The following is an 18,084-nucleotide window of genomic DNA, read 5'->3' as shown; positions in this document are numbered from 1 at the left end:
TTCAATTTAGATTTGATATTATATTATATTGGTGGCAGAGGCTCATGGGTATTGTAGTATTCTCTTAGTACAGAATTGAAGAAAACAATGCTTTACAACTCTATACAAAAAATGATGGTGAATACTGATATACACGCTAAACAAAGTCCTAAAAACATGCTTGCAAAGTAACCAAGTGAATCAAACACCTAGACACAAACACAAAGTCTAAGTTAGTATATCTTGCAACATTAATAAATTAATTTAATTTTAGGGGTTATTTTAACTTCAGAATACAGAATAATCTTTTTAGTAATAATCAAAATTCATCATCCACTCATTCGCAGTTTCTTAAAATACAAACACCGTATCGCATCCATGAAACACGGCGTCATTATTTTACTCTAAATATGATCATGATTTAGTAATTGAGCGCCACAATGTATCAAATAAAAGTTAAATCTACTGACTGACACGTGGAATCATCAAGAAAGTGTTTAGCGAGGGCATAAATCAAGTGAGCAGTGGGGCAATTTTCTCATAAACCTCTGTACAGTTTGACCAGAGGAGTCGCCTCCTGGTGGCCATCACGAAGAATGCAGGTTTAAGAAACTACATTGGTTTCATTTTTCAGACTTGGAGGCAATGCTTTTCTTTTATAGCCAATATGTAGCAACGTCCCATCAGTCAGCCCACAACAGTAACAAAAGCATCACTAAACCTAAAGTGCATGAGCTGTACACACTCACAAAAACAGCCAACCTTGCACAGTGTAAATCAGTTTTTTAGAGGATGTGTAATACAGTAGGCGGAATAAACAGAGAACACATATACATGAAGATTAATCTCTTTATTATGTACACTTATTACGATATCAATTCCATTATCATCCGTTATTAGGCACCTTATATGCAGATAGATTGGGGGAAGAGACTTCGCTCATATACCTGTTACAAAAGCACTCTGAGCAGAATTGAAACATGCTATCAGCTGGGCAGAAAACAAATCTGAGATTTGTCCTCTATTTAAATTCTGTTTGAGGTGTCATTTGTTTACATGTATTTACGCATAACTAATGTGAAAGATGTCAGCGGCTGTGACTACGCTTCCTGTTAACTGATGTGTGCGCTGCTTGCATTGTCACTCTGTGTATGTGCTTGTGCATTTGTTTACACGCAAAGTCTGTGTCCTTGAATGGATTTTACACGTGTGTCAGCATGTGTGAAAGTGCTTGTGCAATAACTGTTTGTGTGAGGTTTGGGGATCTCTTGTGTAACAGTGCACTGTGTATCAGTGTCTGTGAGTGTGTGCCAAAACTCTTAGGGGCACTAGAAGTCTGTAAGGCCAGTTCAGGCAAGTTCCTAGACACCTTGGTACAGGTGCCACAACTCAAGCTGGTTATACCTGGAATATTAGAGCCAGCAAAAACTGTGGAAACTTTCCCCTTATGCCACTGGAGTTGAATCTATTCCGTTGCTTCCCTCCCTGCAAGTAGGGAACACACCCTCTAGAGAATATCAATACAAAATCAATATTTTACTCCCTACACCCTGGGTTACCATAGTGCTGCAGTCTGGCATATGGATCACTAAGACACAGTGCTACATTTGTTATGCAGTGGAATGCCTGCAAGCAAATTGACCCCATTTTTTTTTTTAATTTGGGAAAATTCATTTCAAAGACACTTTGGAAGGAAACACATTTTGATATGAATGCTCTGAATAATCCTTTACAACCACACTGAAGTGCTGAGCTGAAAGCGAGTTAGAAAGCAGAGTGCTTTCTTTACTGGACTACCATCGAAAATGATGAAATTCTATGCAACTGTTTCATGTACTGGAAGATCAGAGAAGTCAGGGTTGATTTCGTTTCCTACTAAATTTTAAGAATGCCTGGACATTTGCCTTGTCAGGTTCTTGTGTGCTTTTGACCATATCCAAACATGCTTTTCCTTTCCTTCTCCTTTTTCAATTCAGGGCTGCGGGGGGAGCTGGAGCCTATCCCAGCTGTCGTAGCGCAATAAGCAGGGTAAACCCTGGATGGGTCACCAGTCTATCGCAGGGATAACACAGAGAGACAGCTAATTATTCACATTCCCACCTACAACCAGTTTGGAATTACCCAAATGTGCACGTCTTTGGACTGTGGGAGGAAGCATGAGTACTAGGACATGAGTGCTCCCCATGAACAACCCCACCCAGCGGATTCAAACCCAGGACCCTCTTGCTGTGACGTGATAGTGCTAACCACCACACCACCATGCTTCTCCCAGTATGACTCCTATGTCCAATAAAGATTAGCAAACTGGTTGGAAACTGGTACAGCTAGCTTTGGTCTGTGTGAACATAACAAGACCCACCTTCTTTCTCTTTTCTACAGATTTCTAAGTTTTTGAAGTGCTGGTATATAGATTCTGTTGTATGCTAAGCTAAGCTAACAGGTTGCTGCATGAAACCTTCTACAGGTAGACATGAGAGTTAAACTGATACAATAGTTTAACTTTTTAAACACAGTAAGATGTTTTTTTTTTTTTTTTTTACAATTTCAAGACTTTATTCTGATCTTATTCTGTCATCTAGTCTTATTCTTATTACAAGAAAACTCCTTAACTTAAAATGTAACCTCTTAGAGCTAGATGTTTAATTGACTGGTATCGCTTTTTTAGTTTTTTTGCTATGCTGAGCTAGAGCTAGATTTGTACATCAATATGTGCTATGACAAAGATATCAGAGATACCTAGTAACAGGTTTGGTGATGCCCGTTTGATGCTGCTCACAAATGACTAATGATTATAGTATCATGAACACCCAATACTTCTCTAAGCTAACATGCTAGCCCAGAGCCACTGCTACAAATTAGCCACATGTTTCTAGCTTTCCACTGACACAACAAGACCTTACATGTTGTACAGCTTGTTTTCTTTAGGTCTTCTAATCCCAAAATTGGTGATTTGTTTCAATGAATAACACCTCCACGAATATATCACCCTCCACTGATTCTTTGACACATGGTGGCAGATCTGAATTTTTTAACGCACACCTCTATTCAGCAACTCTTTACCAATTCAAACCATTCCTTCAAGTTTGTTTATGGACATTTTCCAAAGAAAAGGAAATCAAGTAGTAAAGAAATCAAACTTAAAGGAAGCTTCAGCCCTCCTCTTCCCTGCTGTAGCCTTGACAGCCATGGACACAGCACCACCACCCAACCGTGAAATAACCACTTGTGTTTTAGCCCGAACAACTCCATTCCTCTTGACTGTCAGAATACACCCCCCACCCCCGCAGTTTTTGTAATCCTGGAGGACCAAGTGTATGTCCCGAAGAGGTGATCAATACTATTCAATCTGCTTGCAAGTCTTTGCTGCATTAGGCCGCGGCTGCTATACAAACCATGCATGGGTGGACACAGAAGGACCGGTGTGCAAATGGAATTCCACTAAAATGTGATGGCTCTCAGGGGTTGACCCCATTTTTGTTTTTTTCCCACCCCCTATTCTCCTCCAACTGCAGCTGCTATTTTTTTTAATGTGCCTTTGATTGACAGATCCCATCCAGGAAAGAAAAAGATGTTGCCGTGACAACAGCTCCTGCTACACCAGCGTGGATACGAGCTTCTGATAAATATCACTCTGATACACTGAAATCAGCAGCTAACACTGAGAGGTCATTATATTGGCTACAGATTTTTATAATGTCTTTACACTCACAGACATCATGAAGTGCTCCAAGTTACAGCTGTTTTGTTTCATTACAGACAAATGTGCTTTTAAGTGCTGTTAAAACGTCTATAATATCAACAGTGAGTGGCCATTATTCACATTGACAGTAGAGATTTGAGTTTCCCATCTGACATAAATAGGATGCGGTGTATGTTCCCAATATGACTGAGAGAAAACATTTCCATGTTGAGCTTTTGCACACAGCACGTCTTCTTACTACACTATTTTCAATATATCTCATCTAAAAATAGTTTCAAGCAGTGAGATGGAAAGCAGACAAAGCAATAAAGAGTTGGTGAAACAGAGGGGAGGAAATGAAAAAGGCTCCTCTTTTGTTATCTCTGATGTCTTTTCTTCTTTTTTTTTCTCTCTCCTCATTAGAGTAAAGAATTTCAAGTCAAAGCCCCTCTTTGTTCAAGGAGCCCTTTTGCTTTGCCTTCTTCTTCTTTTTTTCTTTCAGCCAACCCCCCTTTGGGTTGCCAAATTAGTTTACCTACTAGCACCAGGCTTTCAGTGACACCGAGGGACTTTCCTCCTTGCAGTTCATCTCCGTTTCAGGCTCTGCTTCATCTCCACTGGATTGCTTTTCGCAACAGTGTGACTTGTTTCAGGGAGCCAACTTAAGCGTACCTAATGTGATGCCAGGTTCAGTCTTTATTCTCCTACTAAATGTTGTTTGTTTTCACAGTGAAGTTCTTTCAGGCTTACTGTCTACCCGTAGATATATACAATATAGTGGGCAGAGGGAGACACAATGGACACTTCACCGGGTGTTGTCAAACACTGTTCACAGGATCTATGCATAGAATGAGAAAGAGGAAGGACACTAAAGCACATACATGGTTGTGTGTGTTTTGGTGTTCCCCTCTCATGTTTGAGGAAGTACAATCTGGATATATGGAGGAAAAAAGGTAGAAAGGGAAGTATAGAGTAGTATAATAGCAGTCCTATGGACAGTCTTTTTTGCTGCTTTTCTGAGAGTCCTCAGCGGGGTAGAACCGGGATCGGTAATACAGCACAAGAGTACGCACGGGAGAAAACACACATTAAAGTGCTACGATGAAGGAGCTAACATGCCACAAACAGTTCAGGACTTGTGTTTGAGTGATTGGAAAGTGGGTTATACTGTAGATGTCACTTTTTTACTGTAGGGATAGATAGGCGGCGGTGGGGTCCTTAAAGAGCCTTAAAAGCACAGACAAAGCAGAAATTATCTCTTTGCTCAAATACCTTTTGGAAACCTTGTTAGGCTAGAGTTTTGGGAGAAGGAGTGAAGAGAGCTATGAGAGAAGTCAATGCGTGAGAAGGTTTGGCTGCAAAGGTCAGGAATGACTGGGGATGGGGCGTCTGCAATGGAAAATATCGGTCAGGCTCCGAGAAGCTGCGAGCAATTGTTTGAACTGCGAGGAAACAGCGAGTCAGAACTTGTGAGAGTTCACAGGAGTGGCTGGGACGAAGGCATGGTTTCCATCCAGATCGGTCTTTGGAGAAATAGAGGTCGGACACTGAAGAGATGGAGAGCTGTGATAGGTCCAGGAAGAAGTGTAGGTGGGTGTCGACAAGGCGATGCATATCAGCGTCCTTTTGCGGCTGGGAAGCCCTTCTCCATCAATCTACGGTGAAGATGGAGTGCACTCCAGAGAGGCTGCAGAAAATGAGAAAAAAAAGAACATTGGAAAAAGTTTATGAGAAAAAAAATCTTCAGAAAACACAGTCCCCGCTGAGATGAGGTTGAGAAAAATCAGAAATGGCAAGAAGGAGAAAAATAAGATAAAAACAGAAGAGCAAAAACAGAAACGATGAGGAACATCTCTGGAGGAGCCGGGAGAAGGGTTCAAAACGAAACCAAGCAAAGTGACGTAGATGAGAGAGGAAATTAAGAAGTTGAGATCAAACAGAGAGGAAAAAAAACAGAAAGGGCTGAGATAACAAGCATGGGCACAGTAAGGCATAAAAATGGATCTAGTGGGGTGGTGGTGGTGGGATTGGTGGAATTAGAAAAATAGAAGAGAGAGGCGCGAGATAAGAGAGACAGGATAAAAGAGAGAAAGCGGGAGAGCGAGCGAGGGGGAGGACGAATGAAAAGAGGAGACATAATTATAAAATGGCACGAGAAAATCAATGCAGTGGGCATCATTGTGCTTGCAGGAGCCGTACAAAGGGAGGTGGAGAGCAGCAGTGTGTCCATCAAACAAGTACACACCAGCACATGGTGTCTCTGTCTCTCTCACACACACACACACACACACACACAAGGACTTCAAATGCAGAGTGAAGACAAGGAGGATGAGTCAGGCAGATGAAGTGGAGAGAGACAAGTGACATTTAGAGCTCACTCGGAGCATGTAAAGACAAGGCATAAAGATACATGCCAACCCTGCCTCTGACAACAGCTTTTGTACGTGTGTGTGTGTGTGAGTGTGTGTGTGAGAGAGAGTGTGAATGCAGACCTTGGTGCAACAGATTTGTGACTTTATACGTTACTCTTTTCAACAGTGACAGCTGGAGCTCAGGGCAAATAGCTAACACAAAGCTGAGATGTATTTTTAAAACTTTTAAAAGTACAGTTCAGATCTTTAAAGTACAAAAGCCAGTACTTTGATGTACCTTGACAGTACTCCATTACAATTAGAACGCGTGTATTACAATCCACTTTAAACAAATGAAAAAAGCAAAATGTAACCAAAAGTACTCAACCTTTCACTTCAAACTATAAAATATAATTAGACAGTCGATTATATGTGACTAATCCTTTAATAAAATATAAGAAGTCTTTTGTGATCATTTAAAAACTAAAGATCTTCTGACTTGAGTGTTTTTGGCTCAAAAGAAAAAAAGTTGAATAAATGCTCGGGTCAGACTCTTTTCAAAGGTCATCTATTACTTATATTTCTAGCTCAATATTTTTTTTTTTAGATGCTATGCATGATTCACAGGTTAAAATGAATTGAATGATCTGATACTGGCTCTTTGTACATCCACTAAGTTCATCACTGAGAAACAAGGCAGAGTTTCTCCACTTTGTTCTGATTGGCTGTTCCTCACGCACAGATGGCCGGAGCCGTTTACCTCAGATAACCATATAAAGGAATAGCCTCTGTCTTTGACATCATAAACATCCAAGAATTAAAAAAAACGGCCTTAAACAGAGCAGTCTAAAGCCTGAGCGTTTGGCTCATAAGGAATACTCGTCCACATGCTGACACCAAAAATGTGAAAATCTGGCAATGTGTAATATGAGCATCCATCACTGTAACAGTATGCATATGGCAGGTTTAAAAAAATGGAAAAGTATCATAGATCTGCTTTAAAGAAACAAGATTAACACATCAGCAGACTTCCCAGTGCGCACTGTTTGACATTTGAATCTCTCATGAGAGTCTTCTTTTCATTGTATAATCCACCCCCCCCTCCCCCACCCTGCAGATATGATAGGAACATGCTGTGCATCTGTTCATGAATTATGGCTGTTTCTTTTCAAAATAATCTAAACAATAGTATTTATGATGATGGTTTGTACTTGATCTGTAACTTACTGGATGCAGTCTCATATATTGTCTTTCTCTGGTACAAAGCTGCAGCTATAAGTTCTTGTCACATTAAAATAAATTATTTTGCGTAACTCCAATTCCCACCAAAATGTTGTGTAACTATGTAGAATGTAAGTAAAAACATGTGTTATTCACAAATATGTTACTTACAATAGAACAGATGTTAAAAGTGGTTACAATTGTACCATTTCATGAAAAATTATTAGTTCATATAATATTTGACATTTAATAGCAGCAGCACATCTCAAAAAAGCTGGGAAGTGAGCAACAACAGGCTGGAGAAGTAAGTGGTACTAAAAGGAAACGGCTGGAAAAACATTTTGAAACTAATCAGGTTAATTGGCAGCGGGTCAGAAACAGGATTGGGTATAAAAAGAGCATCTGAGAGAGGCAGCGTTACCAGAAGTAAAGATGGGCAAAGGTTCACCAATCTGCAAATAACTATGTCTGTGACAAATTGAGGAAAAATTTGGTGTGAAATTGTAAAGACTCTGAATATCTCATTATCTATAGCACATAATATCAGTCAAAGATGATGAAAATCTGAGCAATCTCTGTGTGCAGGGGACGAGATCAAAAATCAGTGGACGCCCACAATCGTTGGGACCTAAGGCAGAACTGGACTGGATGCATCAGTGCCTAAAGAACTGTCAGCTTGCACATCTGCAAAGGCGCCATCAGTGCTGAAAGGCATATCCAGGTTTTAAAGCGGCATAAGCTCCTATCGAGACGGCATCTTCTTTTAGGGAAAGCCTTGCATATTTCAGCAAGACAATGTTAAACCTCATACTACTGCTATTACAACAACATGGCTTCAGAGTAGAAGAGTTCAGTTGGTTAACTGGTCTGCCTGGAGTCCACATCTTTTACCATCTGAAAACATTTGTCTGGTTATGAAATGAAAACTACAACAAAGAAGATCAGAACTGTTGAGCAGCTCGAATCAGGCGAGAATGGGACAAAATTCCTCTCCAGCAACTGGTTCCCTTAAGTTCCCAGATGTTTACGGGCTGTATTTAAAAGAAGACGGGATGATACAAAGTGGGGAAACATGGCCCTGTCTTAACTTTTTTTAAGATGCGTCTCTGCCAGTGCAAAAAAAGCAGAGATGAGATTGTTATCCTTATCACGATGGAGGGGGTAGACTTCCCAAGTGAACTCTGGAGCTATGTTGTCAGGGGCAACATGGCTGCTGGTATTGGCTCTACTGGCTGGGTGACAACCTAAACTAAGTATATTTCATAAGGCCTCTATGGAAACAACAACAACACCCTTGCTACCTGTATCTGGGTTCCAGAGACCCCACCCAAGATCCAGACCTGGGGGAGGGGTGAACTGCTACTGGTCGGGCATTAGTTCATGAAGTCAGGGTTGGCTCAACTCCAGTGAGCCGCATGTGCCGGCCCTACTGCAGACCCACCACCCAAAGGATCATGCAGCTGTGGAAGTTGAAGGCTTTGGCTTCCAATACCTGGTTACTTAAAGTCTTAGGTTCAAAGTGTTTTTTCCTTCTCCCACATACTGAGTTTTAACATGCTACTAATCTAACCCTCAGCCATATAAATAAAAACACTGCAGCGTTAAATACTGTTAGAAACACACTTGAGACTGTCCGGCAATGATTAGCTTGTTTAAGGAGTGTAGGAGTTGAGTGATGCATGCTCAGAAGCATGTATACATCACGTCAGGCGGTGCGCACACAACTGGGCGCACACTCTTACTCCTTGTTAACTGCATTAGTGCCAGGGCTTATCGGTGCAGCAGGACCACACACCACAAAAGGCTGAAATTCATTACAGTCGTAGGAGGGCCCTGACAAGCTGTCAGCATGCTCAAAATGTTCTTCAAATCCCACCCTCCCTTTAGAGGTTCGCTATGTCTTTTGAGGATCGGGAGAGTACTGAGAGCTATCTGTTTACCCACACACACTCACGCATGCACAGGCGCGCACACACACGTACACGCCTCCTGGTCTACATCTTAATTTCAAGGATAGTTTGCATTGTCACACGCAGAAGCAAACGTCTACATTTACAAAGCAAAATGAAAAAAACCCTCTTAATTTCATGGGTAGTTTACATTGACTATCACACACACACACACACACACACACACACACACACACACACACACACACACAAATAGAGCACACGGCGTATGCAAACACATTACTCTGACATAGTGCTAAATGGAGAGCAGGCCCAGAGGTGCAGTTCAATGACATACTCTGTATTTCCAATTTATGTTGGTGTCACTGCGTCTCTATTGGCTGCTACCACACACACACACACACACGCGCACACACAGCATCTTAATATAAAGGATAGTTTTCTGTTATGACTAGAAAAACATTTCCCTGAATGCCACAGAGATTACTGTTGCCATAAAACCACGCAAAACAATAAAACCATAGCTCCTCGTAGATCCTTTATTTTAATATATTTTCCAATCTACTTGACCCAGTAAAAAGCAGAGTTTCAAAAAAAAAAAAAAATGGAGTATGAGGCTCCTTTAGCTAGCACTGTTTCAGTCTTCAAGGACAGAAAAGGGCAAAGTACTTTGAAAAATCTTTTCTTTAACATAATTACTATAATCTGCCAAACCGAAATTAAACTGAGCAGCGTGTGAATGCCTCCCTGACATAAGTGTGGAGCATGTGTGTGTGTGTGTGTGTGTGTGTGTGTGTGTGTGCGCACCAGCATCTGACAGAAAATTATGATTTCGGCATGCGTCTGTGGTGTGTAATCGCAAGTGTGTGTGCGAGTGTGAGTGAATGAGAGGCAGAGAACAGTTGGTTTGTCTCCAGTTAAACTCACCAATTACAAAACCCACTTTTCATGTTTACGGCCCATACGTAGGGAAAACTGATATATTACTAATGTTCTGTTTCACAGTGTAATACACACGGATTCCATCTCATGCCCATATGTTCGTATGTTCAAACATAAATGCTTGCAGGCCTACAACACGTGCACACAAACTCTCTTGTATTGACAGCGGCTCGCTCTTCTGTGCCACCGGTATGACTGATCAACGTGATTTGCCTCTATTAACACATGAGCAGCTTTATAGAAACAAGGAGTTAAATGTCCAGATCATCAAATTTCCCCCGTCTGTCTTCCTGCCATACTTCACTCACGCTGTCATTGCCGTCTTTTTCTCCCCCCCCCCTCTTCCTTCATCTCCTCTACAGCTTGCACCCATGCATTTGTAATCAGAGCTGTGCTGCTTGTTCAATCAAAGCACACCTCAGCGTGCGGCTTCATCTGCCGCCTCTCTGCTGCCTGCTGCGTCTCGATGTAAAAATGTAAACGAGGACGCGGTTGCGCCGATTCTGTCCGCCCTGCTTTGAACTATCTGCTCCATACGGGCTGGATCCTGCACCTGGTGGTGGTGTCCTGCTGCTGGGTCACATTAAGATGAGTTTTCAAAGGATTGCTCTTCATTATCGACAAATCCCACGGAAAGACGAATCCACAGCGTCAAGTGTCATCTATGCAGTAAAAGTCTGCCGAGACAGGAGCTCCATTTATGTCCACAAAAAAAAAAAAAAAAAAAAAAAATACAACTGAGCCACGGCGTTGCACTGACTAACAGGTTCCTTCATTACAATGAATGTGGGCACTGTAGTTTATTTTGAGCCAGTCCCACACACAGATTATTATTGCAACAAATGTGCATAAATGTGTGGGTGAATGTAGTCCAATGAATACACAAATACGCCAACAAATTTAACTCAGTTTACTCTTGTTGGAGTTATTTTTGCTACAATACAATTAGTGTCATGCACTCTATACCAAACACACAATCATGGTTAACCACATTTAGCTGAACATCTGTCTTCTGTGGCCTTCAACTGAACACCTTTGGGAATCAGACGTTTTAGATGTCCACCGCAAGCAAAGCAGCGAGTCAGGGAAAATCATGTGGAAGAACGGTGTTCAGTCCCTCCAGCAGAAGCCGAGACACTTTTAGATCAATGCTGGGGATATATAAGGAGTTTGGTGGCATCTTACTAAGAGAGTTGATAGTGTTCTTTGCTTGAATCTATAATCCATAAATTAATTGTGACCTGTTAAATGTACCAATCGATGATTTTCTTATTTAAGATATGTAGATACTCGAGCCTCCGTCGTGCTCAGATAAGCTTTATGGAGCCTCGTCTTCCAGCGTCTGTTTAAAATAGGTCATCTTATTCTGCGAGTCAGAGCAAGCATGCCTGCTTCTCTTCCTGCCCTGATTTCAACAACATAAACAACTGACGGGATGTTTCCCCTTCTCCGTCTCTCCATCTATCTCTATAAAGCAGAGCTCCTCATCAGCGTAACCCAGAGAGGTTAAATAAATACGTTTATTTTATGCAGAGCGAGCGAGAGGGGAACGGAAGTCCTCAAAGTGCTTGTATTTTGGTTTTCGAACTCGTGTCAAGTTGAATTTGTTTGCTACTGTGCCTTTTCCAGTGCCACCTGCCAACACATACAGTGACACATACTCGCACTTTGCACATGCACAGACCTTGCCTCCATGGTTCGGCTTCCTTTAGTTGCTCAGCAGGGCACTGTCAAACTGAGCTCAGCATTGTGCTGCTCTATCATGCAGGATATCTCTACCGAAACGAAGCTGTCACATCGTCAGGGCTTTAAAAAAAACAGTGATACAAAGAAGCAAAAAGCGAAACAGTAAAAACAAGCTTTTCATTTATTTCAGAACATCTATGCTGTCATTTGTTTGTATCTATATTTTTAAGCATGTCTATGTGGGGAAGTCTGCGTAGATATGCTTTTAGATCATTGACTCCCAAAGTGTGGTCCGCAGCCCCCTAGTGAATCATTAAGGCACAGCAGGTGGGTCACGAGATGCCTTTTACAATAAATAAATAAACAGAACCAATGAAACAAAAGCAATGGAATTCAAATGTTAAACATTATTCTGGATTTTCTGATATAAAAGAAAGTAGGTTTGGGGATCTCTACAGCACATCATCCACATGGACCCCAGTATAAAGGTCCTAATGTTTGGTTTTGTGTAGTTTTTGCAACCTCTTCAGGCAGGGCTACATCTAAAATTTACCCGTTTACTTGCTAAAATGAGACTCAAGTAAGAGTAGATCACTATGATAAAAGAAAAAAGACATATAACTCTGAATGTTATATTCCAGTTCTTGAAATGGTTTCGATCGACTGAATCAAGGCGGAAACACAACAGACACTGGACAATTTGTTACTTCTAGAGCTAAAACAACAATGAGATTAAACAACTGGGTCAACATTTGGTTGTTATGATTAATACCAATTCAGGATGCTTACTGCAAATGGTAAGTAACATTACTTATCTTCAATTTTGCGAATAAAAACATTTGCAAAATTCAAATTTGTCTCAATTAGTGGATGCTGACACGGATCCCTTACTTTTCTAAAGTTATTTTTTTGAGCATTGCAGGCTGTGCTGCAAATTAGTGAGCAGATCTTCATTATCTGTTAAATTGGATTCAGAAGATTGAAGATGTTGGTACTTATTTTATACACAAGAAATATTCAAACTACAGTTTGACTGTAACTGTAACAGAAAATCTCAAGTAACTTTTCAGGGGATTTCATTCACATCTTCATCAGAGTTTTGCAGTTCCATACTTGAGGCTTAGATAACAACTGAACAAGTGTCATACATACCAAGGAAGTTTGCCTTTAAAACCTACACATTTTGGTTGAAAGCTGAACAGCTTAAGTCTCTTAGTCTGCCAGTCTGGTCAAATGTGGTTATATGTTGCTGCTTTCTCTAGTCAGCCCCAGATAGAAGGTACTAGTTGATTTTTCTTTTTTCATTATTGCACAGTGAGCTTGCTCTCCCTGTGAACAGACGTTGTAAATGAGTAGATTTGGAAAGTAAACAACTGTGCTAACTAGTGTTGTTCTGCAATTCTGTCATGTAATGTTAAAAAAAAGTCACGTTTGTCAGAATAAACTGGAACATAACAAGTCAGATGAAGCAAAAAGTAACAATATACTACATCAAGATGTTCATGCTAGCATGGAAGAAACCAAGGCTACTGGTGCTAGCATTGCTAAGGTTAGCCAAACCCTGGAAACTCCCAACACTGTGTTTGGAACATCGTGTACAGCACAAACTGCTGCAACATTTAAAGCGGGATTTTATTAATGAGGAATGTGATGAACGGTTTCATATAGCACTTAATGTATTTGTTTGCAAGACATTTTCCATCCTATCCATGAATTTGAAAATCATCCCAAACAACATAAAACATACATTTAAATTTGTACGTATGTATCATTGTAAATTACACTCGTTCTGAGAAAAAGTGCAAACCTAGTTGCTGAAGACGTGATTTCGTTGATACATGTAACTTGATTGTTTGTTTTTTTTAAATTAACATATTTCAAAGAACAGTAACTATGCACTGAAAGTTGTGTCCCACAACATATGTACCATGCTGCCAATAAACATACTTAACTTGGAAAAGGAAGGGACAAATCCATGAGATCACACGAACAAAGAGGAAGGGACATAACCGAGCGATATGCTAACACCACAGGTAGACTAAAGATCAGTCCTCTTTGTATTTTTTTAAAAAAATCTTTTCTGTTTTTGTTAGGTCACAAGGGTTACATCTGTTGCCCTTGCAATTATATGAATAGTAAGATTTTAAAATAAATATATAAAATTACTAAAAATTTATATTTGTGTCTATTGAAAAGTTGGGCAAGGTAGATTTTGAAAATTCTGAAATTGAATTAGTATTCAGTATGATGCTGATTATCTTTAACTTAAATGTCAATGAAACAATATATAAACAGAGTTGTGCCAAGCAAAGCAAAGTATGGCTTTAATGCCTGAGCTGGGTGAATCTAATTTTGTGATGATTTATTATCTGTTTTTCTTAAGTACAAAATAAAATGAAATACAAAATGACAGATAAAGTATATGGTGACAAATAATTTTACCCATTCTGCGCTCTATTTACACAGTTTGGTATATTTCTGTTTTTCTTAAGTGATTTACTCAAAAGCCGACCCCTGAGGAGAAATGTAAAGGAAAAAAGCAAGGCTCTAGCACTGTGGACTCAAAAAGAAAAGCTTAAGACATGTGGGTAGAGTCAATGAGAGAACTATATGAAGTACCCTCAGCTCACAGGTTTCTGCTGACACTGATAAATACCTGAGGAATGGGACACAGTCGAGAGGTTGGCTATGCCGTCATTAACCTTGTAAAACCTCAGCTTGTGCTCATGATTAACGGTGCCCCATTATATGCTGCTAAACAGCAGCAGAGGAGGTTTTCTTCCCCCATACCAAAACACCACAATACTGCTTTTCAGGGAAAGTCTTTCTGGGCTTGACAACGTTGTCCTGCAGGGAGCTGAGGGTTTAAAAAAACAGGCCTAGCATTTTAGCATCAGCTAAAAAGATTAGTTGGCAAGTTACAGAATGACCCACTGTATCCTAATATCCTCTGACTGCTTCTTCTTTACATGCCACTTACTTGTTTCCCCTCCCAGTCTTGTTCAAAGCTCTGTTATTGTTTATTACAATAGACCTCAGTGGAGTCCCCATAGAAAACTCAGTGATAAGCAAAATACTCTGACACAGAAAAGAGGCTTTTACCATATGAAAGGCAGGGAGAAGAAAAAGGAGAGAGAGAAACGGGAAACAGATAAAGTGAGAACAGATAGAGGTGCTGGGATGGGGCGAAAATGTGCGGAGTGAAGGATGCATGTGGGTGAGAGAGTAAAAGAAAGAGGGAAGAGAGAGTGTGTGGCGGGCGGGATGGGGAAGATAAAGGCTGAGCTGTATTCCCCGATGTGGTTTCTGTGCGTTGCTCTTCGCAGCTCCTGCTCCAAGGATTACTGCATTTACACTCCAACTTAAAAATAGCCCCCGTGATAATTTATTTAGCTTGAGCACGCCATCCAGCATTGTGTTTCCTGAGAATAGACTTTTCCCTATCTGAGTCTCTATGAGATTCTTCCTCACTTTTTCCCCCCCCTTCAGTATAGCGATAATATTCTTTTTATCTCCAATTCCCTAAGAAAGTATGTCTCTCTAAAAATATATATATATATATAAAAAAATCACAAATAAACACACTGGCCATGTTTGCCCGCACAAAACTTTAAACTAGCTATACAATACTTTTACATAAACCTTAGGTATCCTTACTCAGTGCAGTGGATGAAATACCTCTCAGCTACACCTTAGCAGGTACCACTCACCTCTGTGTTTGAGGACACATTTTTTAAATATTATCCCTGCATAACATGACAACTGATTGATTACAAGAGTCTCATCATGAGCCACAGAGCCTACATTGCTGTTGACAAGAAAATGTCCTATAATAGCAGATGCCACTCATATCATCATCCTTTGAGTCTTCATGCATTTGATCTTGGTGTTACTGGATATACATGTTGTGCAGTGACACGAGACTCCAGACTTTGCACCCAACATGCACCTAACTTTGTTTTTTGCACTTTATTATATACTTTAAGAAGGGGGGAAAGACAGAAGTAAGTGAAACAATAGAAACGAACAAGAAAATAGACCGAGCCCAAGATGCCAATTTGGACACAATACAATATAATCACTATTATTACCCATTGTGTTTGCCTGCGTTTATTTTCAAAATTAAAGACATGACAGAGCTGCAAAGGATTAAGATACTAGTAATACAAATTACGCAAGGTCCCAATGTAACACTAGAGCTTTGGTTGACAAAGCGATACATAACCTTTATTACACAATAATTTCTAGCAATTTCAAAATAGATTTGGCTACTTTAGCTCTTCAACCCAAAGTATAAGAAATGAAAGCGGCATAAATAGTTTGTAACACAAAGAGTAACCTCTGTGTGCTTACAAAAGCAAACAAAGAGGCTAAAAAGTGTAATATAATGTAAAACTGTACATTTTATTCATAAATGGGCCTTTGCCTGGCAGATTAAAGATTTCTTTTGAGATAAATTCAGTTTAATAATCTAATGTAATACAATAACCTCTAATATCACTGAATCTTTTAAAACTCTACTTCTGAGGTGTCCACGTTCTTCATTAATAAATATCTGGTTACGGCATCTTTCTAAGGTCAGGTTCTGAGAGGGTTATACATGACTTTATCTCAGCTATTGTAATGGACTTTTTATTGGTGCAACTGGTCCAGAAAATGCTGCTGCATGTCTCCTTACTGTAACCAGTAAAAGCAAGATCACATCTCCCCTGTTCTGACCTCCCTTCACTGGCTCTTTGCGCACTTCAAGATTGATTTTAACATTTTATTGTATGTTTTAAAACTTCTTAATGGGATATTAACACTTTATGTCCCGTCAAGGTCACAGAGGTCTATAGACCAGTTACCGCTGTCATTCTGTTCTTATTGTCTGACCCTTTTATTTTATGAATGTCATTTTGGTCAGCTCTGCCATTTTAAATGTGCTTTATAAATAAAGTTGGACTGCATCAGTATTTTTTACTGAAATTCAGCTGTTATATGTGTGGTTTCCCAATATAGCGGTGTATCCCATGCTTAACTCTCCCAGTCCCACCATGCGATCACAGCTCGATGTGTAGCTATGTGAAAATTCTCCATGGAGTGTAACCAAAGCCAATGGACATGAGAGAAATTAGCGTTACCACAACAATTCTGATTCTAGGACAAGCCTCTAAGCCAATGATATACTGCTCAAGTGAAGAAAGCAATACTATTACCACAGTGCTATCCAATTTGCCCTTGGGATATGCCTTAAAATGTACTTTGAGAATACTTGAAGGAAATTATCCCACTCAAGCTTCTCAGTTGATGCGGCGCCTATCTAGACTCAAACAGGGCATGTTCAAAGTCAACAGCACTTAAATATAAGATATGGGAGAGGGGCTTCAAATAGCACAGACAAAAAGGCTTGGTTGCTATTTTCGAATGGGGAAAGTGCTTCAGTAGCCGAGGTTAAAGGGGATCATCAGTCTTCGTGGCACAGCGAATCTCATTTTCCACAGAAATTTGATGACTCGACAACAGGGAGGACGGCCATGATGTAGACAGAGGGAGCACGGAAGTGGTGCTCAAAATAAGGAAAAAACTGCAATGTGTTTCACTCAGCATTTTCTCTTGTCTCTCTCTCTCACCTTCTGTCTCTTACTACAGAAACCCTAAGAGCTGTTGGTGAATAATGATGACCTCACATCACCATGGCTCTGAAACACTGGCAACTCTTGTTTCCCTTTGTCACTGGAGTAATGGGATCTTATTTCTCACTATCAGGTCTCTGCTCTTCTACTAACTGTGAACAGTTGTGTTGAAGATGGCACCGCTTGTTGCCTTCTGTTCAAAGTGACCGCCAATGATTGAAAACAAATTAGGCAAAGGAAAACAAAGAGGCATTCAAAATGCTTTAGCTAGCTACATCACCTTGTGGCCCAAACATGAAAAAACAAAACAAAACAATGTAAAACAGACTTGAGAGGTTTGACCATTGCTAGTTACTGTTATGCTGACAATGTTCCCATTATTGCACGGTACATAACCCAATTTGTCAATCTGTAAACTAGAATAATGGCTACTGCTTGTGTTTGAGTTATGCTAGCTGTGCTATGCTAGCTTGGTCCAAGCATTTTCCTGTGATTGACTTTTAAAGTTATTGACCTGCTTTAAAATGCTACACTGAACAAAACTGGAACAAGATGATGACAAAGAAGAGACCTAATAGAAACACAACATTGTTCTTGTACTGCTGTGATGAACTAGTTTAGCTTGTTAGCATACTAAATAGGAGAGAATTCCAATCATTAGAGTTTATGGTAATGGAAAGCTTTTAGGGTTGGAAGACTAC

The 18,084-nt window shown here is 40.2% G+C and overlaps 1 protein-coding gene across 2 annotated transcripts in view; it reads right to left on the bottom strand.

The window, feature by feature from the left end:
- Positions 1-810: 810 nt before the first annotated feature.
- Positions 811-18,084, bottom strand: part of samd12 (sterile alpha motif domain containing 12) — a 147,658-nt gene continuing 130,384 nt past the window's right edge. For both annotated transcript variants that reach the window (XM_085262367.1, XM_085262366.1), the window contains exon 5: positions 811-5,345. In XM_085262367.1, the coding sequence (XP_085118493.1) occupies positions 5,314-5,345 (32 nt within the window). In that variant the 3' untranslated portion in view covers positions 811-5,313. The remainder of the gene's footprint in view (positions 5,346-18,084) is intronic.

Source organism: Mchenga conophoros, linkage group LG22 (genome assembly GCF_057382185.1).
Source record: "Mchenga conophoros isolate Kocher_MC1m ecotype Shallow Benthic linkage group LG22, M_conophoros_male_GT1.1, whole genome shotgun sequence".
NCBI lineage: Eukaryota > Metazoa > Chordata > Actinopteri > Cichliformes > Cichlidae > Mchenga > Mchenga conophoros.
The sequence above is the reverse complement of the archived record's forward strand: the minus strand, read 5'-3'. Positions and strand labels throughout refer to the sequence as shown.